We start from the raw sequence: 23169 nt of genomic DNA on the forward strand, positions 1-23169 counted from the left end.
TTCCAAGGGGAAACAGGAAGATGACATGGGGGTGCTGAGACCAGAGGCTGGTTGAGGCGGGTACTTCTGCTTCAAAGGATATGACTACTCTGGATGGGGAAGCAGGTCTCCCTTAGTTACTATGTCATATTAGGGCAAAAACATACTATATACTGAGATCAGGGGCTGCCACTGTGTAGAAATACCCTCAGACACTGGGGCATATAGGATTAGAAAAGTCTGAGGCACATTTTTTCTATCCTGAGCTCACTGGCTTCCCCCATCCTGTTTTGTTTTTTGTTTTGGTTATGAATGTATTGGTAATTTTGGTACCTATTTCTATTTTTAAAAAATCTCAAAGCAGCCAATAGAACATTACAATATATCAAAATAAAACATGGCTATGAAAGACAAGTACTGTACATGCCTTCCCCTTGGGTCTCTTTCTCCCCCAGGACAGCTGCTTGTAAAGAATGTCCTGGGGGATTAGGTGAAAGAGGCTCATATTAAATTGGTGTTAGGCCCATTATGGAGTTATTAGGCAGAAGTGAAGTCTGCTTCAGGACTTACATTCCTTCACTCGAATGCTACCTTTATTTAAAGGACCAAATGTGAAAACTTGATTAGGTCTTAACCTTGGCTGTTGTGGAGTTGATAACTACAATTGAGAAGTTCAGTTAACTACCGTTATAAAGCTCTCTCTTTTTGTGGGGAGGGGATTGTTAGACAGCAGCTGCCCTTTTTATGAGGGCCATTTATCTTTTGTTAAGTTTAACCTTCCACTAAACAAAGAGGGAGAGAGAATCCTGCAGGAGCAAGTGCAGCTGGTAGCATTCTTGGTGTGTATCTTTTTATGGGCGTCTGCTGAACCTGCTATGAGACAGGAAAGTTAAGAATAGACTATGATCTCACTTAAGTTACAGTAGCACATTGCTCCTCATCTGCCAATGTTAATGCATGCTCAGTAGAGATGGACCTGGGGGTTACCAGTGCACTCTTGTTTCTCTGTGGGTTAACCTGGTTCCTCAAGTGAAGCGGGCATCCTTGGTATCCACAGCGTTAGAATTGTTGAAATAACCATTATTGTCCCATTTCACTGGGATGCTTGTGAGAGCCTCTTGCAGACACCACCTTATCAGGAGGTCCATTCCACCCAGTGTAGGAATCAGGCCTTTGGTGTTCTACCAAATCCAAATCCAAATCCAAACTCTTCTACCCTTTGACAATCCCTTCCCCTGAATGTTAGGCAGGTGCCATATCTTCTCCCTTGCCAGCACCTGCGAAAGACCTTCCTCTTTCAACAAGCCTTCTAAGTTGAGCTCTTTCCTAGTCTGCTTCTGTACTGGAATTGTTTTTTTTTTTAAGGAGGGGAATAAATTGAACAAACAAATAAACAAACAAAACCTCTGTAGGCAGAATGAAAGGGCTTTCATGCGACGAAAGGGCCAGGACATGAGTGACAGCTGTTCCTCTGGCACTGCTTGGCTGCAGTTGCATCTCATTGGCATGCCAGGGAGCCAGGAACACTTAGAAGGGAGAGATAGTCAAGGGCAATATGCAAAGTGATGTGAGCGGACTCCTGCGCATGCAGCAGCACTTCCTTGCCCCACCAAAACTGCACAAAACCTGCTCCACAGGGCTGGGCGCCCCTCTGGAGCAGAATGGGGGTGGGCACAGGTGATTCAGGGCAAAGCCAGCTAAAACAACAAATGCATCAGAATAAGGGAGGCAACAGTGCCAGGACCTGTTCGGCCAGCAGGTGGTAACCATGACGACTGGATATGGGGTTAAATGAATGTACAATTTTCTGTTTGGATGCATTTTGTTACCTTTTACTAGAAAGGTTTGACCCCTCGAAAGCAACATGATGTGTGGCAAACCTAGTGGGCCAATGGTCAATTTCACTTGCTCCTATATGTCTCTTTGTTCAGATTCCAGCTCTGCCCGGGGCTGCCGTGTTTGGACCTCTTTCATTCAGCCTCAGTTCTTCCTTCATAGAATCGGAAAAGCAACAACCTGCTTTGTAAGGTCAGTGAGATATGGTCATGCTATCTAGCTATCCTCAGCCATTCAGGATAAGGCAGGTGGTATATTAAAATATAGGGTTGCACTGAGGTCTAAACCACTGAGCCTCTTGGGCTTGCTGATCAGAAGGTCAGCAGTTCAAATCCTGCAACAGGGTGATCTTCCATTGCTCTGTCCCAGGTCAAAGGACACCAGTGCAAGTAGATAAATAGGTACCACTGCAGCGGGAAGGTAAACGGCATTTCCATGAGCTCTGGTTTCTGTCACAGTGTTCCGTTGCACCAGAAGCGGTTTAGCCATGCTGGCCACATGAGCCAGAAAGCTGTCTGTGGACAAATGCTGGCTCCCTCGGCCTGAAAGCAAGATGAGCACCACACCCCATAGTCGCCTTTGACTGGACTTAACTGTCCAGTTGGACAGTTGGTGAGGATGGAGCAGGCAGGGAAAAGTGTCAAGGGTGCCGAACAATAGATGCCCACAACTGCAGAGGGAGAGGCAATGAAGGTCTTTACATCCAGTTGGATGGCTAGTTGATGTCTGGAATGACATGGAGATGCATTTTTGGGGGGTTCCAGAATCCTCCATGAGCTCTTTGAGCAGCTGCAGCTGCTGTTAGAGGCAAAGAGCATTAGTGGGAATGACTGGCACAAGCTGGCATCCAGACTTGGCATCTGTGGCATGGAAATCAGGTGACTTTTAGTTTTAGGACCCATTTCAGTGATGTTATTTGATATTGTTGTGCTTGTTATTATTATAGCTTGTGTATTTTTATCCAGACTATAAGCCACCTTGGATATTTTACAGGAAGGTGGGGTATAAATTGTGTCAGTAACTTACCTACCTTGGAATGGCAGTAGATTCCACATGCACACAAAAATAGCTGGGTAATGCAGAACAATAGTGCCTTGCCAGGACCTGTTGGTCCAGTGTGCAAGAAAAACATACAAATATTAGTTTGAAATTGACCAGCCCTTGTGTTTTTATCACATTTGGATAGACTGTTCACAAGGATGGCCATGGCAGCTTCCAGTCAAAACTCCTACAAATGCAATCCTATGTATATCTACTCAGAACTACCCTGTTTCTCCTATTTTAAGATGTAGTCATAAAATAAGCCATAGAAGGATTTTTAAGCATTCAAGGAATATAAGCCATACCCCGAAAATAAGACACAGTGATAGGCACAGCAGCAATGCCAGCCGCTGCAGGAGGAGGAAAAAAATAAGACACCCCCTGAAAATAAGCCATAGTGTGCTTTTTTGAGGAAAAATAAATATAAGACAGTGTCTTATTTTCGGAGAAACACGGTATGTCTCATTAATTTCAATGGAGCTTACTCCCAGGCAAGTGTGCTTAGAATTAATCGTAACCTAAACCTGCCTTTTTTGCCTGGGATTTTGTCAGCAAGTAGGCAATGCTGCTTTTATGGCTATTTAAGACTGTCTTTATTCATTGCTTTTAGCTTCCAATTTCCTTTGATCGTCTTTGTTTATCAGATTGACAGCGTGGGAAATGCAGGAGGTGAGGTGAAGCTCCGTGCTTCCGTCTTTCATCCTACACTGCAGGTAATGTTCTTAATACCCAGGTTGTTTCCTGACAGCCTATTTATTTTGCATTCATCCTTATTTGTTTGCAGAGAGGTCATATGATATCACATCAAACAACTGTTATCTTACTTATTCCAGTGCCCTTTTTCCTGTCACTTTATCTACTCTAAGGAGCCTGATTTTTTGTGAGGTGGAGAGCTATGCAGAGTGAAGAATCCACTTCCACTGCATAATAAGCCAAGCCTTGGCTTGGTGTGAACAGCAGGGTCTTGGAAAAGAGATCACACTCTTATTGCTGCTGTGCCACACTGAGCTAAGCCATACTGTACTTGACTTAGAATGTTGTCCAAACCCTCTCACAAACCATAAACTGTAAACTATAGGGGAAACCTTGGTTATAGCTTGCAGTTAAGTCTGGAGAAAGCTAAACCGCATATTAGGCCAAACTGAGCAATAGCAAAGCTATCAGGGAGGAGAAAAACACCTACGATCGTGTTCATAATTTTCATTTAGCGTTTGTGCACTAGGCCATTGCATCACATCTGCTGTGACTCAGATGTCCGCAAGATGGCTTCTATAAACTGTACAACTTCATGCGGTACGTGGGATGGCACAGCTTTGGAAGCATAAATCCACTTTTTAAAATACATAAAATATCAAAACAAAGCCACTTCCTAAATAGCTCTCCACAGCAACAAACAAAAACAGAAACACATTAGGGAAGCACCTTGTATTTCGAGCTCATGTCCATACACTTAAATAACATAAACTTAAAACCATCTGTATTTCCATATAACTTTTATTTTGACATATATATTACAGAAACTACCATTTAACATTTACTTAGTGCCACTAGTGTGCCAGGCACTTCACAATTCAGAAGTACATAGAAGGCATAGCTTTCCAGTAAAACAACCCAGTGCATTCCCCATGAATACCCCATGCAACAAATGCTTGAGTGCTCATTTGGGGAGTGTGATAAGAGGCACCTTCGCTGTATCTCCAAAGGCAGTAGCACCACTATGCTCCCATAGAGGGGTCAGATCTTGATGGAGGTAGAAAGGCACAATTGTTTTTTGCTTAGTGCATGATGTGATACACACAAGAAACCTTATATACCCAGATCCAATGGAAGTGGCCCCCTTTCTTGGCCTTTTGAGACCGGAACAACAATCCCTGCTAGATGTCTGTGTTGTATTAAACACCACAGAGGGATATCTTTCCAAATCCCAAAGCTGTTTATACAGCAGGAGATGTTGCTGAAGACTGATTTCCTCCAATAAACACACTCAATTCAGGATCTGCATTTAGAGCTGCAATTCTCCAAACTCCTGGCCATGCACACGCACACCACATTGCCATTAAGCAATGTGATTTGAAGAGGACAGCCCCTTTCCCTACTTGTATTTATTTCCCCGGAAGAAGTTCTTTCTTCTTCCTCCAGCGATTCACATGTCCAGCAGTGATTCACTTTTCGAGCGACTGCCTTGCAGGTAAGGAGGCAAGATAATGAAAAGCAATTCTGCTGGATGCACTGATATCCTGGGTACCTCTGGATTATTAGCTTCATTCCCTTTGAATCCCTGAGGGCAAGGGGGTTGTTAAAGCTGGGTGTGATGCACGGAAAATAATAAGCAGCTTCTTAAATAGAATACAGAACAAAGGGAGGAGATTCATAGCTACATTATGGCTTCAAGTATGTATGTAAAAACCTAACTGTCATCCCCAAAGATTTCCTCAGTGGCTCATGTAGTTTAGACTGCTGAGCAGTCTACTTGGAGAAGCATTGCATTTACCTATTTCATGGCTATAAACCAGGCACCCCCAAACTTCGGCCCTCCAGATGTTTTGGACTACTATTCCCATCTTCCCTGACCACTGGTCCTGTTAGCTAGGCATCATGGGAGTTGTAGGCCAAAACATCTGGAGGGCCGCAGTTTGGGGATGCCTGCCACAAGAGTCACCAGGAGTGTTTCCTATGCTCTAGAGGGGCAACCAATTCTATGGCACAGATGGAGACTTTAAGCTGGAAACCCTTGAAGAAATGAGTTGGACAGAGCATTAGTTAAAGCCTTTAATATATAGTGGTGGTGGGGAGGAAATTCATTGCTAGGTACGAGACAGTCAAATGCTACTGACCAGCCCCCAGAAACTCTGTTCGTTTAGGACCTAAGAGGCACCTGCTGCATCAGAGCAGTGGCCCATTTAGTCAGTGGCTCAAACAGATGCCTCTGGGAAGCTGCAGCAGCACGCATCCCTCATGTGGTTCCCTGGTTGTCTACTGTCCCTGAAACTGGAGGTAGAACTTATCCATTGATAGCCTTATTCTTCATGAATTTGTCTAATCCTCTTTTGAAGCCACACATTCTTCAAATGCTTAAACAGCATTTCTCAAACCAAGATGCTGGTGAAGCCCGAGCTCTGCCTCTACCCAGAACTCTATGCTCTGAAATTTAAAATGCTTTAACCAGCATAAATTAGGCAAACTTACACGAATACTGATTTTGCAGAATTTAGACTGCACTCCAAATCCCATTTACTGGGGAGTGAGACCCACTGAATTCAATAGGATTTACTTCAGAGTAGGCATGGTTAATATTGTCCTGTTAGTCTGGTTTTTCCTAATCATGGAGTGAAAAAGCTATGGAGGTCACTGGTGCCCCACTGCTAGTCAATAGGTATCTTGGTTAGCCACCTCTGAGATTTCAGCAGCATTGGCCATCATTTCAGATGTATCTTCACAGTCAAAAGAGCTTAGATTCTTGCTTATTTTGTAGAAGAATCAGTGCTGAGATTCTCAAGAAATTAAATTCTGCATCCAGTACCCTAGCCTGTGTTTCTGCAGCTTCGTCGTTTACATACGCCATACCTGCATTCACTGAAATGTCATATATATATATATATATATATATATATATATATATATATATATGAGAGTTACTTATACAACAGTTGCTAGCCTGGTCCCAAATGACAGAAGATATGACATGACATGTTTAAATTTGAAGCAACTTAGAATGGTGCAACCATTTGATCTACGCATAATTCTCCATCAGTAGAAACAAAAATTCATAAAGCAATACAAAGATTTATTGGAGCAATTCCAGTTCCCAACATATTCCTTTTTCCCCACAATTTTATTTGGCTCTTCTTTGGCAGAAATGGCTATTTGTTGAAAATATATTGCTGCCACAAATCTCTGTACGCGGGTTCTCGTTGCTAGAACTTTTACCATCTCTGTATCTTCATGGACACTTTGGCTGGTGAAATCCACAGTGGTTGACAGCCACTGTGTGGATCAGCTAGTACCAGGGCCTGCCTACCTCCAGGATTTGCTTTTTTACTCAAATTGTTTGCCATCCAGCCCTTGAGTTGAGTGGCAGGATGTGTACGTATGTAGCAGGGATGAGCAACCTTCTTCTTTTTTCCCTGCCAAGGGCCACACTTCCTTGGGGGAAATCTCTGAGCCAATGGTGGGTGGTGCCAAAGATCAAAGTGTTTGGCATAAACTAAACAAATAAAAACCACCCTGCTTCAATTTTCACCATGAGTAGTACCTTAGATTCCCAATCTTTTGTAGAACTACTTAGAAGTAAGCTACCATAGGCTTGATAGATTAGATCCACATAACTGTACAATGGATTTTTTTTGGGGGGGGGTACAACTGCTGTTCTGGAGAGTAAGTAAAAAGATTCTTTTCCCACTTTAGTATGATAAACAAACACACACAGCAGAAGCCTACTGATTTGTTCTCAGACAAATCCCAGTTTTAGCATAGCCAGTGGTAAGGAATGATGAGATGTGTGCAGCTCGTCGCCAGACTATAGGTTCACTGGAAACAAAATGGGACTTCAAAGAAGTAAGAGTGCATTGGACAGGGATGAAGTTCAGCCTGCGTCAAGACATAACCATGCCATATCTTAAGGCCATGACAAAGTTAAATTATTGTTTGCCAAATCAAACATTTTAAACAAAGCAAATATTGCTGGCATGCACATTCAGAAGAAATCTAGGCAGTGTGACTTTTTTTAAAAAAACAAACAATGCATACATTGCTTCTAAGTATTTGTCTTAAGAGCTCTTGGTAACCAAGAAAGAGACGAAAGACGCTACAAAGTAAGCTTTTGCCTTATAGCTTTGTAAAGGGAGGAACTGCAAAGCAAGAAAAGGGAACCTTTTGTGCTCAAAATCTTGGCTTCACTGCAGTCAATGCAGTTTTATCCTAGTTTAAAAGCTATACAAAACAAGAGTTAAGTAATCAATGTGGACAGGTTAATGGTGTGTGTGTGTGTGTGTGTGTGTGTGTGTGTGTTTACAGCTAAGCAGGACTTTGCAGCTAAGGACTTTGAAAACCAGAACTCCTTCAAATGCTGAGTTCCAGCTCTGCACATTTACTAGGAGTCAAGGACAGCTCTAATCATGCACTTCCAAATCCCACCAATTTCAGTGGGAGACATAAGCACATGCTCAACTTTCACACTAAAACCTGTAGGAAATGCAGCCTGATCTTCTGCATATTTACTCTGATCGGATTGCATTTATTAGGGCAAAGTTTGAGAACCTGTGGCCCTTTTACAGCTCCCATCATCCCTGATTACTGCCCATGCTGAATGGGGCTGATGGGAGTTTGTGTCCAGTAACACCTGGAGGTCCACAAGTCCCCCATCCCTATCTTACATTAGGGGTACCAATTCATGTGTTGACTTTTTGACGTCATTTGCATCAAAGGGAATTGAAGCTTTGGGCTAGTGATTGTCAAAGGGGTAAAGAATTATAATGGAATCAAACAAAAAAAAATTCCTTCTCCAATTCCTTCAACAATTTTTGCCCCTCTCCCAAACTGCATATACAGACTACCTGGTCAAGGTGGACAGCAATAATGCTGGCATGCAAGGAACCAAGAGATATCTGTTGCATGAAAAGAAGTGTATTCATAACTTCTGCAGTGGCTGGCGCTCTCCACTGACAGAGAAGGATCACTGCAACTAAGTTAAAAGTAAGTGAGGACATGAGAGTGATCAACTAATGAGCACTGAGCTCTATGCCTGATCAAGGAAATAATCTGGTGGATGACAAATAGGTCTGCATATACAGTGGAACCTTGGTTTTCTAGTGTCTTGGAAGCCGAACATTTCGGTTTTCAAACGCCAAAAACCCAGAAGTAATTGCTTCCATTTTCGAATGCGCCTTGGAAGTCGCAACAGCTTCCGTTGTGTGTTTTTCAATTTTCTCAGTAGATTTTGCTGACTGCCCATTGCTCCTTGGTTTTTGAATGTTTCGGAAGTCAAACGGTCTTCCGGAATGGATTATGTTCGAAAACCGAGGTTCCACTGTAATGAAATATTTTAGACATTGTCTCACCCGGCTACCCCTTCTGGGATAGGCTTTGTCTAGGTGTACATCTACAAATCTTAGAAGGTGCTACTCATGCTGATACACGATCTCCCAATCAGCCACATGATTATTTCAGCACTAGAAAAGCACAAGGCAGTGGAAGAATTGACAGCTGTACTGAGCAAATAACAGTGCTGTGCATGTTGCTTGTCCTTCTGCTTTCTTTAGGAATGGAATTGCAAAAGCTGAGAGTATGCTGGCCCTGAGAACGTTCTGGAAAAGGACTTGTCCCTCTTAAGAGATTTCAGGGAGGAAAACAACATCCCTTGCTTTTCCTCTAGCAACACTGTGAATGTAATCAACCTGTTGTTTTCTCACTCCACTAAATCCTCTCCCATACTCAGTTCCACCTTTTTAAATACTATGCTGCGGATTTCTTGTGTTTGAAATCTCCATGTGGATGGTTAATAATCTGGTGCCATATTGGAAGGTGATAAAGAACCATCTGGCTTCCTCTGGTTGTTTCCTGAATCCTCCTTGACAAGTGTCGCCTCCCAGGAGCGAGTCAATGGCTGGGATGCAAATGGCCAGTGACACTCTCCTTCCCTGTCACGGGTTGAAGAAGCGCCGCATCACAAAGTGGCCCAGCAAAATCACGGCGGCCACTGTCACCACGTACTTCCAGTAAACGTTGCTCAAGTCCAGTGCTGCCGCCTAGAGGAGGAAAAAAAAATACTGTTACCTGCAGAAATGTTGGGAGGACCCATTCCAGGGTAACCATGGCAGTTTCTTGGCATGTATTTCCCCCCTCCCTGAAAGAAACGTTGGATGCCAGGAAGGTGCACCAACAGCTTATGGAGGAGGCAAGCCTGAGGTTGCACAGGTGCATCAACAGTGTTGATCTGGCACAAACCCCAAGGCCCTGCACAGCCCCAATCTCTCCCCCAACACCTTCTCAGTACCGTGTTTCTCACATTTTAAGACGTGCCTATAAAATAAGCCATGGCACGATTTTCTGGAGGCAATAAAATATAAGGCATCCCCCCAAAATAAGACATGCTGGGGTACCGTATTGTTAGTGGTGGGAGCAGGTTTGCATGGTGCTTCTGCAGCGCGCGCCTCGCCGAGTGCTGCTGTCTCTCCCGGGTCCCGCTCAGTCGGGACTCCGCGCGGTGCACGCTGCTGTCTTTGCCGGGTCCCGCTGAGTCGGGGCTCGGCGCAGCACGTGCTGCTGTCTTTGCCGGGTCCAGCGGGAGGCCCCGCCATCCCCACACGGCGCGGCGTCCCTGTGGGTGCTGCCTCAGGAGCAGCGAAGCCACGGCGACCCTCCCGCCCCGCAGGCACCCCGACGCTCCCAGCGCAGCCATGGCGCGGCGACCCAGATCTGGTCCCGCAAGCGCTTCCGGGTCGCCGCGCCTCGGGTTTCTAAGGAAACGCAATCCGGAAGTGGAGTTTGACCAATCCGCTCTAGGCTCCGATGGGGCAGCAGCCTCTATGCTTGAGCCATAGAGAGAGTGCCGGCTTGAAGCTCTGGTGCTGGTTTGTTGGCTCTGCTTTTGAATCCGACCGCACCCAGCACTGCGGAGCTTGGTTTGCGTGCAAAAAGCAACAGCGCCGAAGGAGATGCGAAGGTAGGAGCCTGGGAGGGGGAGAAAGCCACCCCAAGATAGGCACCCCGTTCTGGTTTAGCGCGATTTATTGCAATGACAGCTCAAGGCAGCACAAACGCTGCCCTGTGAGTTTTAAGAGTAGTGGCCGGGCAAAGCAGCGCGCGCCGCACCAAGCCCGACCCAGCAAAACTCTCTGAAAGCTTAATACCGGTAAAAAATTAAAAAGCTTAACAAAAAAATAAGACATCCCCTGAAAATAAGCCGTGGTGTGTTTTTTTGCAGGAAAAATAAATATAAGACATGTCTTAAAATGTGAGAAACACGGTAGACAGCAATGACTCCACTGTTGGGGGGCAGCAGCCTGGCATTGCCCTACTGTGCCCACTCCTGTCCACCCCAGATCAGCGCCAGCATACTTTCATAGTAAAAGAAATGTGTGTGTGTTTTAAAAAACCAACCCACTCATCTTTGACAGCTCCCTGCTTCACTTACCCATCCTCCTTGCTGGGCAATCCACTGGGCAATGCGGTTTCTAAGCACAAAGTCAGCCATGTAGCGGGCGATCCTGCTTAGGAAGCCGGTCAACCCCTGCTGGTACACATGGATTGCCATCCTGTAGCCGAAGCCCAGCAGTGCTATCACACGACCCCAGTTGATGCCGCTCTCAAACAAACTGCGGAAGAGACCATTTCATTATTATTGTTCTATTGTTAGAAAATTCAGGCTACGTTTTATGGCCAGCCCTTTGCTACCCTCTACTGAGGCACAGCTTGTTCGCAGTCTGCTGCTGTAGCATTAAAAGCAACTTTCTGACCAGCCCCCTCACCATTCAACAGCATGCTAGAATCTTCCCCTGAGCCAGTGCTAAGGCACAAGGCATATTTAAAAAGACTTATATTGCTGAGGGGGGAAAGGGCTGTGTATATCCCTTCAGTAACTCGGATCTTGTTCAAGCTGTTCCTCCCAAGAATCCAAATGTACACAGATTACTAAAATGTAGATACTTTCTATTCAGGTACTTTTCTACAGGTGAGAAGTGTGTGTCCCGGAAGGCCTTCTTAAGGGCTGCAACTCCTCTGGAAGTGAGACTTCATTCATTCATTCTGTTTCTAAACTACTCTTCATCACAAAGGGATCCCAGGGCTGTGTATAGCAAATGATAAATACAACAACACAGCAAATATATATGGGGGGCAGGGGTGGGGCGGAACATAAAAACATCTATCTTTACAGTTAAGAATCACGATGAAGAACAATTCTCAGCTCACTCCTCCCCAAACACCTAACTTGACTACGAAAATGTATGACCAATCCACAGCCGGGAGGCCACAGTAGAGAAGGCCCTACCCCAAGTCACCATGTTAGGTAGGACCAGGAATACGGCCTCCTCCACAGATTGTAAGACTTGAGGTGGGAGATACTGGGAGAGGTGCTCCTTCTATAACATGCAATAGAAAGAGGTAGAAGCACCCCGAGACAGTAGAATGGACTGTCATTTCAGACTGCAGGTGGTGATGACTTTTTAAATATATATAATATTCATACAAATATGCTAATATTCCTACAAATAAAAATGAAGAAACACGCAAATATAGTACTCCCTACCTGTGGCTTCAAATAGTACCTGTCTCCCCTAAATTCTGCTTGAATGCACAGGCCAAGCCTGTACTGCCTTAGCTGTTTTAATTCTGAATTTTAGATTGTTGTAACCTGCCCTGGGACCTGCTGGTAAAGGGTAAGTAATAATTACAAAAATAAGAATATAATGAGATCTGCTTCCCAAAGTCATGTTGGAACAGGGTTAAGGCTCAGTCATGTAATCATCTAAACAGAAATCAAATGTTCTTCTGTTTGTACAGCTGCAACACCACATTATGTTCATACCCCGAAGTGCAAGCACTGGTCTGTGGCAATGACAAGCATAAAAAGTGATGGGCTGTGGTAAATCCTATCCTATCCTCAGTTGCAACCCATGGCACCATTTACCTACACTGGAGGTGCCCATAATCTACAGTTGAATAACCCAGCAAATAAATCTGACCCGGTGTTCAAGTGCCAGCAACATGGTCGAAGGAAAACAGTGTTCACTCTAGAAGCAAAGCAGCACAGACTTGGATGCCTTTGGCATCCAAAAAGAAAAGGGGGAAAAATAAGACTTGTGAAAGCTGAGAATTGCTATCCACATAAACAGCAAGACACATCCCATATTATGCCTGCTCTGGCACTTAAATCTTCAGGATAGCTCTGCTTTGGGTACCACAGTCTTTAGGGGAAAGAAGTAGGGCCTTTTCTGAGGTGGCACCATCTACAGAACTATGTCACCTCTTTTTGCAGGATGCTCAGAGACATTTGCCCAGTCAACTTGGCTAATATTTCACTGAATTTTACATGCATTTTGAACTTGATTGTTAGCTGCTCAGAGAACCCCTTTGGCTGACTGGCAGAATAATAAAAATCCGCAACAGGATTATAGTTATTTTTGTGATGGTTATTATTATTATTATTATTATTAATCAGAATTATAGGAGGAAATGAGACTTAAACATGGAAGCATGTCTCATTAGGTTGCACAACCTTGAAGATTTGTGTGCCATTGTAAAAAGTTCAGCAGCCATAGTATGAAATGGAGAGAGTTCACACACACATCATCACTGAAAGAGAGGGAAGAGAAAGCACTGTAGGTTAATTTACCTGGTTGCAGTACACTGACCACCTCAAGGTGGCAAAGGGGTGAGAGCAACGCTGCTTGGCTTCCCAAGGAGGGGAGAGCAGGAAGAGAGGACACAAGAGACAGTTAAACAACATTCACAGGGAACGAGTATGGGCGCACCCGTCTATAGGCATGTATGCGCTGTGTGTCAGGGAGCAGAAAGAGAATTATGAGGGAGATACCTGACCCAAATCCTTCTTTTGGCAATTGACCACCATGGACAAGCTCAGGGCCGCAACAAAGCCCCTCCTATAGTAATTTTCCTACCTGCCTGCTGGTTTAGAAAAAAATTGGCAAGAGGGAATGGGTTGATCCCTTCACTTTGCAACATGGCATGGGGAGGGTCCAGATGTTTGGCTCACTACTTTGAGCAGAGCTTCTGCAAAATCTTCTACCTTGCCCACGCAAGTGGCGTGAACATGCAATTAAAGTTGTGTGGGTCAGAAAATGACAGTCAAGATGGAATCTTTGTAGTGGCAGCATTTTTTCCATAATAAGGACCAAAAAATGGGTATGAAGTCCCTTCCTAAAAACTGCAGTTACGTATCTAGGCCACACTTGCTCCCCTGTTTTAACCACCCACTTTTCTGTAATGACTTTTGTGAAATATGCTACTATTTGGAATTCTTAGTAACTTTTCAGCTGCAAGAATATCATAAGACCTGGAGGACAATAGTCTGATATTTATAAAGGAAACAAATATGTTTTTAAAGTTGCTGTCCTCTAACACCAATTGTTGTCATCATCATTATTATTCTTTTTCCAGAGAATGTGAATGTGATGATCCAAATCTCTATACGTCTTGTGTATGTTTAATTTTTGTTCAGTTATATTGTTGTCATTTCTTCATTGTAGGTTATTGATGCATACATTTTTATTTAACTAAATAAATAGATTTTTTTTAAAAAAGAAACAATCTCCATTAAAACCAAAACAACATCAATAAAATCAAAGAAAACTACATTGAAGCAAGAAGCCCAAAATTGTCTCAGTCTTCTCCCTCTTCTTATGAGGGAACCTAAGAGAGCAACATCTGAGAACTGTTCATATCAGAAAATCGAGCCAGCCTCTTACTTTTTGGAGAGGGAAAAGTAGAGGCTGGATGACCTACCTGGAGGCTATTTTGACGAAGTACTCATAGGCATTGTCCCTGGAGGGCTTCAGTGACTTCAGCATCTCAGAGAACTCGCTGTCATACCGTGCATTGATGTCATCCCCTATGTTGGCCAGGCGCCTGCCCACTTGGTTGTTGATGCTGCCCAAGAGACAAATGACCACGTTAGAAATGCCTGTGGAGGCAGACTGGCATGCGGCTTGCATTTGGGGTATAGGTTTCAAAAATGTGCTCTTACCTGTCAGGCTCCGGCTCTATCACAGCTATTTCTGGATCTATTGGCACATCCCGCCCAGTCTGCTCTTGCTCCTGCCGGTATCGGTAGAAAACATAGCTCTGGAAGACCTCTTCTGTCTGCTGTGCCACCTGGTCTTCTGCAAAAGGGCAACGAGGAGGATAAGAAAACAGGCACCTCCATCTAGAGCAGAACATGTGGTCTTCCAGATACTCCAGCTCCCAGGAAATGCAGCCTGATCTTCTGCATATTAACTCTGATCGGATTGCATTTATTAGGGCAAAGTTAGAGTGCCTGTGGCCCTCCTACCTGACCACTGGCCGCACTGGCTGGGGCTGATGGGAGATGGAGTCCAACAATGTCTGGAGGGGCACGGAGTCCCCATCCTTGCTACATATGGGAGCTGAACTCAACTGCCTTCTCCCACATGAACCTGGCCACCAACTGAGATCTGCTTCCGAGACCCTTCTCTGGGTTTCCCCCTTTGAAGGCTAAGCAAGTAGCAATGGGAGACAGGGCCTTTTCTGTGGTGGCATCCACCCAAGCTCCTTCCCTAAAATTCAACAGCACTTCATTTTCTATCTTTTAGGTACCAGCCCAAGCCCATCCTGTTCTCTTGTGCTTTTAATGACTTTAATAAACAGTATTTGAGGTCCTTTTTTAAATATAAAAAAACTTCCTGCAATTTAATAATTGCTTCATCTGCATTGTAATATGCTAGTCTTCATATTTGTCCATTCTGTGAAGGACTGAACTAGACATGCCATTCAATTGCCCCAGTGGGAATTTCCATTGAAATGCAAATAGCAGGTATGAAGAAGTGATTTTTGCAGTGCTGGTAGGGAGAGAAAGAGGTTTAGAACAACAGCAACACTCTTTAACCCCAAGGGTCCAAGGTGCTCAGACTTCCTTGTGGCTGCTTATTTATATAACAAAAAACTCGCACACTAAGTTGCATCTAGTTACAGGTAGGTAGCCGTGTTGGTCTGGATCGAAGTAAAATAAAAAAATTCCTTCAGTAGCACCTTAAAGACCAACTAAGTTTTTATTTTGGTATGAGCTTTCGTGTGCATGCACACTTCTTAAGTTGCATCTAGTTGGCCCCAAGGCTAAGAACTACTTTGAGGCATCAGATTCCTGATCAGCTGCACCTGCTGAATTTTCTGCCTCTGCATAACTACTTAAAGGTCGCGCATATAAAAGCTAAATTTATCACTGGAGAACAGTGGCAGAGGTTGACTCACATCAGTTTTGAGGAATCCTGAAACTCAGGCTTGTATCAGTTTAGCAAATTTGCACTTGGATTTAATTACTCTAATCTCTTTCGGTTTTATGGAACTGGGCTGTTTCCAGCTAAGCACCGCCTGGCTCAATGTAGATTCACCCCTGGCAGAGATTCACTTTTGTTTTCATTACAGGTAACAAGGAAAGACGGGAAACCGACAAGGTGTGGCATTCTGGAATTCCGTCTACACTACAGATACAAATGGAGCAGGGAGGCGGGGAAGATACAGTTGTGTTTTTTTTAAAAAAATAAGGAAGGCTAACTGTTCTCTGACACTCCATCTCAAAGCTAGGTGTGGCTGTACAGACTTGCAAAAATCCAACCTTTCTAAGGTCTACTGCCTGAATTGTCACAGTTGTGAAGAGGGTTGAAGCTGAAAACGCAGTGGCTGAGGACTGAACAACCAAGTAATAGAAACACGGAGAACGCCAATTTATTGATGGCACATCCATGAAGCTCTATAAGGAATGAGGAACCTATACCGGTAGCTCTTCAGATGTTGGTGAACTACAACTCCCATCAACCCTGCCCATTGGCTATGCTGGCTGAGTTCCATGTGAGTTGTGAGTCCACTGACATTTATAGGAAGATCCTTGCGACAGCTCCCTCTTTGCTGTGCATCAGAGCCCAAGCTAGACATTCAGCAGAGAGGGAGTCTGGAAACTGCTCTGTCTTTACTCAATTCTCATCTCAGCATTGGGCTTTCTTTAAAGTTGCAAAAATCCTGTGAAAGGCCCTAGGGACATGTCATCCCGGAGAAGGTGGGGGTGGGAGGAAGGAGTCAACTATTTACCCTGCACTCACCCTCACCCTCCAGCTCCTAGTAGCAGGCAAGCAGGAGCCTTGGAATCCCAGCTTGTGGGGCGCAAACAGCTGGCAGAGGAGTGAAGCTAAGTGGGAAGGCAGGGAGAGAGGTGCTTAACCCTTCCCCGCTGCTGGAAATTCTGTCTTCTGCCAGCTGTTTTTTCAGATGTTCAATGGAGATCCGGGTCTACTGCCAAATGATTAGGTTAGGCTATTGTTAAGAGTTAAAAGGGGTCCTTCTCTGGGAGGGAGTCAGGACCTCCAGCAGAGCACAATTGAAAGCCCTTACCGGCTAGTAAAATGACAGAAACCAGACCAGAATTCTAGTGAAAAGCAAAGCAGCTAGTTAAGCCTGATCTTTATTAAAAACTTTTGCAACAGGGTGTTCCCCCCCCCACACACACAGGAAGGGGGGGAGACCCAGAACAAAGGTATGCAAGCTCTTATATAGAAATTTTAAATTCCCCACCCTGGAGTCCAAGACTGTCCCCAGATACATCTTTGTTTTTATCCTGCCTGGCAGGTTACCTGTTAATGGTCATTTGACTGGATTACCTGGGGAGCCTGGCCAGTCTTTTGTAATGAAAAATACTTAGTTCCTGAGCCAGGTCACAGGCTCACACTCTATTCATATCTTAAATGTGCCCTTAAGACAGGATTTGTGAGGAAAGAGACAATGGGGTGGTTTCTCACTTTGACCTTGCAGTGAAATATTTGAGGTCAATTTGTTTAGGACTTTTTTTTCTGTGAAGTTTCAGACATGTGGTTTATATATACAGTTATGAACATTTATCTTTTATATATACAGTGGTACCTCGACTTACGAAGAAGATCCGTTCCGCGGCCGTCTTCGTAAGTCAAGGTTTTCGGATGTTGAAGCATGCAGTCGCACATGTGCGAAGTGCAATTTCGCGCTGCTCTGCGCATTAGCTGACCGCATGCGCTGCTCTGCGCAGGCACAGAACGCACACGTCGGGTGAAAATACTTCCGGGGTTGTCGACTTCGGAAGTCGAAACCTTCAGAAGTCAAAGCGTTCGGATGTTGAGGTATGACTGTATATGATCTGAAAATTATTATACCACTATGCACCTAGACTGCAGACACAACTAGCGAGATTAGACAAGGCGCATTCCATGGATTCTGGACAAGTACAGTCTAGTGCAGTGTCTGCTCGGCGAGGGTTTTGCCATCTCCACTCAGTTTGACTTTCCGTATTGGAAAACACGAGTGTGCACACCTCTGTTCAGTTAGTCAAATGGACAGCTTTTAGACTAGTCACATTAGCATCCCCAGCTTTAACTAGGAAGTTCAGAACGGAAAAAGGTTCCATCCCCTCTTTCAGCAAGAGCAAGCATTTCCTTTTACACTGGGACAAAGGCAGGGAGCTACCCTCTTTGTGCCTGGGCTGTGGTGAACGGAGGAGGAGACACCATCGGCCCTGTTTGCTTGCCTGATGTCCTGAGAGAGGGATAGGGAATACAGGGCTGAAAGCTAAGGTTAAAGACAGTGACTGGGTTGAGTGAGATGGTCTTAGGCCAGTCAACCACCAAATATTCTATATTTAGTGACTTTGCTCCCTTCTGTAGTCTTGATGATTGATTTATTGAACCTATATTCTATACTAGGTAGTATTAATATGCAGGGATCTTTAGGTCCCAAAGTAAAATATAAATAAGCAACAACAAACCACTTTTTTGTACTTTGTGAACACATTTTTTAAAGATTATCAGTTCCAACAGTAGAATAGGTACCACACCATGAAGTTAGAACCAGCATGTAGCATAGTACAGGCATGTCCAACTGGTCAATTGCGACCCTGGTCGATTGCGTGATACTTATCGATCTCACAAAAAATAAAAATAAAAATAAAAAAAGCTCAACAACTTAGGTCAGGTGTAGGCAACCTAAAGCCCATGGGCCACAAGCAGCCCATGGGGGGCGTTTAACTGGCCCACAAATCACCCCTGAACCAAACTGCCCACTTGGCAAGTCCCCGCACACTGCAATAAACTGGTGCAGCGCTGTGCGGGGACTCACTTCCGCGGTGCCAGAAATTGCGTCTGTGCATGCTCAGATGCTGAAAATCACGTCTACGCTGCCCTATTTTTTTAATACTGTAGCGGGAGTAGATCACAGTCTCTTGGGAGTTGGACATGTCTGGCACAGTAGATATAGCACTGACCTGAGGGAACCCCAGTTGAAATCTCAGCTCAACCATGAAGTTCACTAGATGACCTTATGCCAGCCACTCTCAGACTCACCTACCTCACAAGGTTGTTGTGAGGATGTGGGGAGAGGGACCATGTGCTCCATCTTGAGGACATCACAGGAAGGCCACCATAAAAATGGAGTATCCTTACTGAGGTGTGTGAACCTCATAGGCCATTTAGCCCATGCACATTGAAGGCAGCAATCCTAGGCATGTTTCCCTGGGAGTAAGCTTTGGTGAATATGGGACTTACTTCCTAGTAAGCATGCATCAGAGCTTGCTAAAAGACTTCTTAATACAGAAGAGCTGTGCCTTCCTTTGCCTTCCTCTCATGACCCTCTGATGGGGGCAAGAGCCATTTGGGTCCAGAAGCAAGTTTCCTGCACAGATTGCTCTTCTAAATCCGCCATCTATTAAATGGAGGTAAAACTATACAGTGCTCCTGAAATCTTGCACACATTGCTGAACACTTTGGCACTGTTGGCTCCAGCCTGGCCAAGTAGAAGTTTATAATAGGCTGCAAATCAGGTGAAAAGTTAACTCCTTGCTATATGCAGTGTTATCAAATCTTTCCCCAGCACAACTTAAAACATGACCACAAAAAGCTCTTTAGGTGGCTGCAAATGATTATATTTACCACTTGGAAACTTTACAGGAGTGCACATGCGATCACAAAAGGAAACCTGGTCATTTGTAACAAGGAATGAGAAGAGTATTTTTTTACCACCAAATTTGCAAACTTCAGGGAAGCAGCAATGACATAGAAAGTGAAATGTCATGTGACTGGATGCTACATTTCCCAAACTGTTATCTGCAAACCATGTTCAAGTTTCCAAGAAGTTAAACAGTCATTTGCATCAGTTAATCAATAACTGCATTATAGTACGAAGATGCAAAGTGCCATGGAATTCTTAAGCATAACTTTCATTTAAAGAGCCCACTAATGCCCTTTTCCCCTCCCCTTGGCCTTTCAAGGGTCTACTCTTTCATGAGATGGAGGGAGCAGGGTGGGGTGGAAAGTGCTTCATCAAAGAGTACATTCAGTAGGTTAGGCAGTTTAAAGTAAAGTAAACCATGACTTACTGTGCATACAATGTATCCAATTTACTCCTCACTGCTAGCATTGTGAGGAAACAAACCCTGATTCCTGGCTTAGCATTATACTGGAACTCAGAACTGTGGTTAACAATGATCTGTGGCCCAGGTTTGCTCTTGGCTTACCAACAGTGGTTTGTGGGGAATGAAACAAAGCAAGACCCATTTTGGACTTGATGCTAAGCCAAGGATTGTGGCTTGATTCATTCCAACATTAATGGGGCGGAGGGAAGTTGAGTGAAATTTATTCCTTTATGGCAGACATCCCCAAACTGTGGCCCTCCAGATGTTTCGGCCTACAACTCCCATGATCCCTAGTTAACAGGACCAGTGGTCAGGGATGATGGGAATTGTAGTCCAAAACATCTGGAGGGCCGAAGTTTGGGGATGCCTGCTTTATGGTATGCCACGGCTTATTATGGTTTACAGTAGCACGCAAAAGCAGCCATAGTATATCCTGCTCTATACTTTCCATGCTGTTGGTGACCCAAGGCACAGATTTCACCAGAATATCTATGTGAATTAGGGCTGGGGGACATCTGGTTTTCAACAACATGATGTATCACCAGCTAAACTTCGTGATATACGGATAAATCACAATGTCTGAAATAAGGATGGAGCTATGTAGAGGCAATGGCTGGCTTCACGGTTTCCCCCACGTTGTGATTTTTGCATAGTACACACAAATCATGATTCACAATATATTGCAAGGTCAAAAATATGATATGAACTTGAAACTGGTTTTGGATGATGTACTGATATATTGCCCAGCCCTAATGTGAATAAGATAAGATTGCCCATGGCTGGCAAACCATGATGGGTGCCACCTCACTGTCAGGAGGCTACCTACTCACAAGTAGGACCTCAGCAGAGACACATGCTCGACTGGCATGTTCCCTCCCTCCTGGTCGATTGTTCGGGAGCAGTCTCCAGCCCGAACATCACAGCGACTGATGCCAGAAGACATCAGCACACTTCATGGATCCACAGAGGTTGCGCAGTTGCGTAACAGAACTCAGTAGCACAGCATTTTGCTAATCTACTTTATTTACACATAAACACATGCGGAGCACTGCAACATGGCTCCCTCTCTCTCTAGCATCAGACAGCAAAAAGAAAGAACAAAGAACAACAGTCCCACTTCAGGAACACAGTAAGACAAACATCCTGTCTACGTCACTACCTGCAACTGGATTGGCTTTGGGCCTTACCATCTTGCACTTCTGACTAGTCTTGGCATCATAGCCCTTCTGACTATCGGGAAGTTTCATACTTGGCTTTGATGGGACTCGAACCCTAGCCACATTCCTCTCTGAGGAATCAGTGTTGGCACACACGGCCTCTGGACGTGGTCCAGCTTTTTTCTCCAAGGAAACAGTGTCTACCCTTACAGCCTTTGAGCTTGGTTTCCTGTCCCTTGAGGACAAACCCTGCACCCCTTTCAAAACTCTGGGTTTCAAGACCTGTGTCGAGCCACTAACCACAGCGAAACCTGCAACAGCTGTGTTAGCAAACTCCTGAGCATACCTGGTGGGCTTTTCACCCTTTGTAGCTCCTCCTGAGCTGCGCATCTGGCGCGTTTCCTCCACTGTATCAGTGGAACTCACCTCAGTGCACCTGCTGTTTATAACAGCAACAGACTTATTATCTAAGTCACCAGCAATGGGGTGGCCTAGGAAAACACAGATTTCCTTCCCATTCTTCACAGCACTCAACATCCCTTGTGAGTAAAATCAGCTCGGTGTGAGGCCTTAGTACTCTGTACATGCCTGCATACCACAGGAAGAATTTATGCTCCCGGCCTCGTGACATCCCAACCCACATGTCAGACCCAATCACTGGCATCCTGACTTTTTCCAGGTTTATCTTGTCACTGTCCCTATCCAGGGAAAAACCTTGCAAACTATGTTTGCTGCACGTATTGCTCTGTGACTTTGGAACCCACATGTCAGATCCAATCATTGGCATCTTGACTTTTTCTGGGTTAGCCTTGTCACTACCATCATCACCATCTCCATTACCACCTCCCCCTTTTGGTTTGTCCTGAACACTGGTACACCTGACCATGTGTCTCTTCCGAGGTCCTACTTGTGAGTAGGCAGCCTCCTGACACTCACTCCCATCAGGATAATGGTCAAGCGGCCCGCCGGGCCAGACTAGATAAGGCAATGCTGATCCTTGCAGAGGGCAATGCCAACACTTAAAACGGCAGGGCCCCTTTTAAGGAATAGTGATACCATGACGTCCTAAGAGAGACATCTGTTTATACAAACGTTAACACTGCATTTGAAAGCAGGCATTGTCAATAAATCAAACAATAAAAGCCTTGCACCAGACCAGTCCTGGGTGGCGTCTTGTGAAAATGAAACCCAACAGCTGACTCATATCAGGGTACAATTTGGTTGCAAATATTCTAACCACCCACAAGTTGTAAACAATGAGAATGAAAAATACTCATTGTATCTGAAGGAGTGTGCATGCACACGGAAGCTCATACCAATGACAAACTTAGTTGGTCTCTAAGGTGCTACTGGAAGGAATTTTTTGTTTGTTTGTTTTGACTCATTTCTTCAAATATTTTTCTTTTTTCCTTTTCCTTTTCCTTTTTAAGAATTCCACGGCCAAATGAATGCACACTTTTCAAAAGGGGAAAAAGCAGCTGAGTGCAGGGGGTATGTGTGGAAGCATGAAGCACTTGGACCACAGAGGGGTTGAGTCTAAACCCTTTCACCCCTTGGCACAGTCCTGATAAAAATTCTGCTGAATATTTGCTACAGAGAAGGGAGATTCTAGCAACACCCAATTTCCTATGTCAGGGGTTCCCAACAAAATTTTCTCGAGGACCCCTCATCGAGCCGCTATTGTGACAAGGACCCCCATTAATTCCTAATCCTAAAATTAAAAAGTGAGAGCCAAATTAAGAGTCTTTTTAGTTACAACAGAGTACTCCATCAGTATACAGTTAGTTTTAATTTTCAGTTCTAGACCACATTTTACCAGCTTCTTTACAAGAATATCATGGGGCACCTTGTCAAAGGCCTTGCTGAAATCAAGATAGGCTATATCCACAGCATTCCCTTCATCTACCAGGCTTGTAATTCTGTCAAAAACACAGGATTTAGCCTGCACTGGTCTTGTTTTGAAATGCAAGTATTGAAATAATGTACAGTTCCAATTTAACCACTGGCTTGTTTAGTTCCCAAATCTTTCAATACTGCTCT

At 44.5% G+C, this 23169-nt stretch overlaps 1 protein-coding gene across 3 annotated transcripts in view; it reads right to left on the reverse strand.

Moving 5' to 3' along the window:
• Positions 1–7210: 7210 nt before the first annotated feature.
• Positions 7211–23169, reverse strand: part of BAK1 (BCL2 antagonist/killer 1) — a 34156-nt gene continuing 18197 nt past the window's right edge. Inside the window, exons 3-7 of one of the 3 annotated variants that reach the window (XR_009557914.1) lie at positions 14558–14693; positions 14317–14460; positions 10988–11168; positions 9207–9599; positions 7211–9176 (exon numbers count right to left, since the gene is read on the reverse strand). Coding sequence is in view for 2 of the 3 variants with exons in the window: in XM_035122954.2 (XP_034978845.1) it covers positions 9495–9599; positions 10988–11168; positions 14317–14460; positions 14558–14693 (566 nt within the window). In the remaining variant the exon portion in view is untranslated. The other 2 variants (XM_035122954.2, XM_060277031.1) reach the window with 2 other exon arrangements.

Source organism: Zootoca vivipara, chromosome 7 (assembly GCF_963506605.1).
Source record: "Zootoca vivipara chromosome 7, rZooViv1.1, whole genome shotgun sequence".
NCBI classification, from domain to species: Eukaryota; Metazoa; Chordata; class Lepidosauria; order Squamata; family Lacertidae; genus Zootoca; species Zootoca vivipara.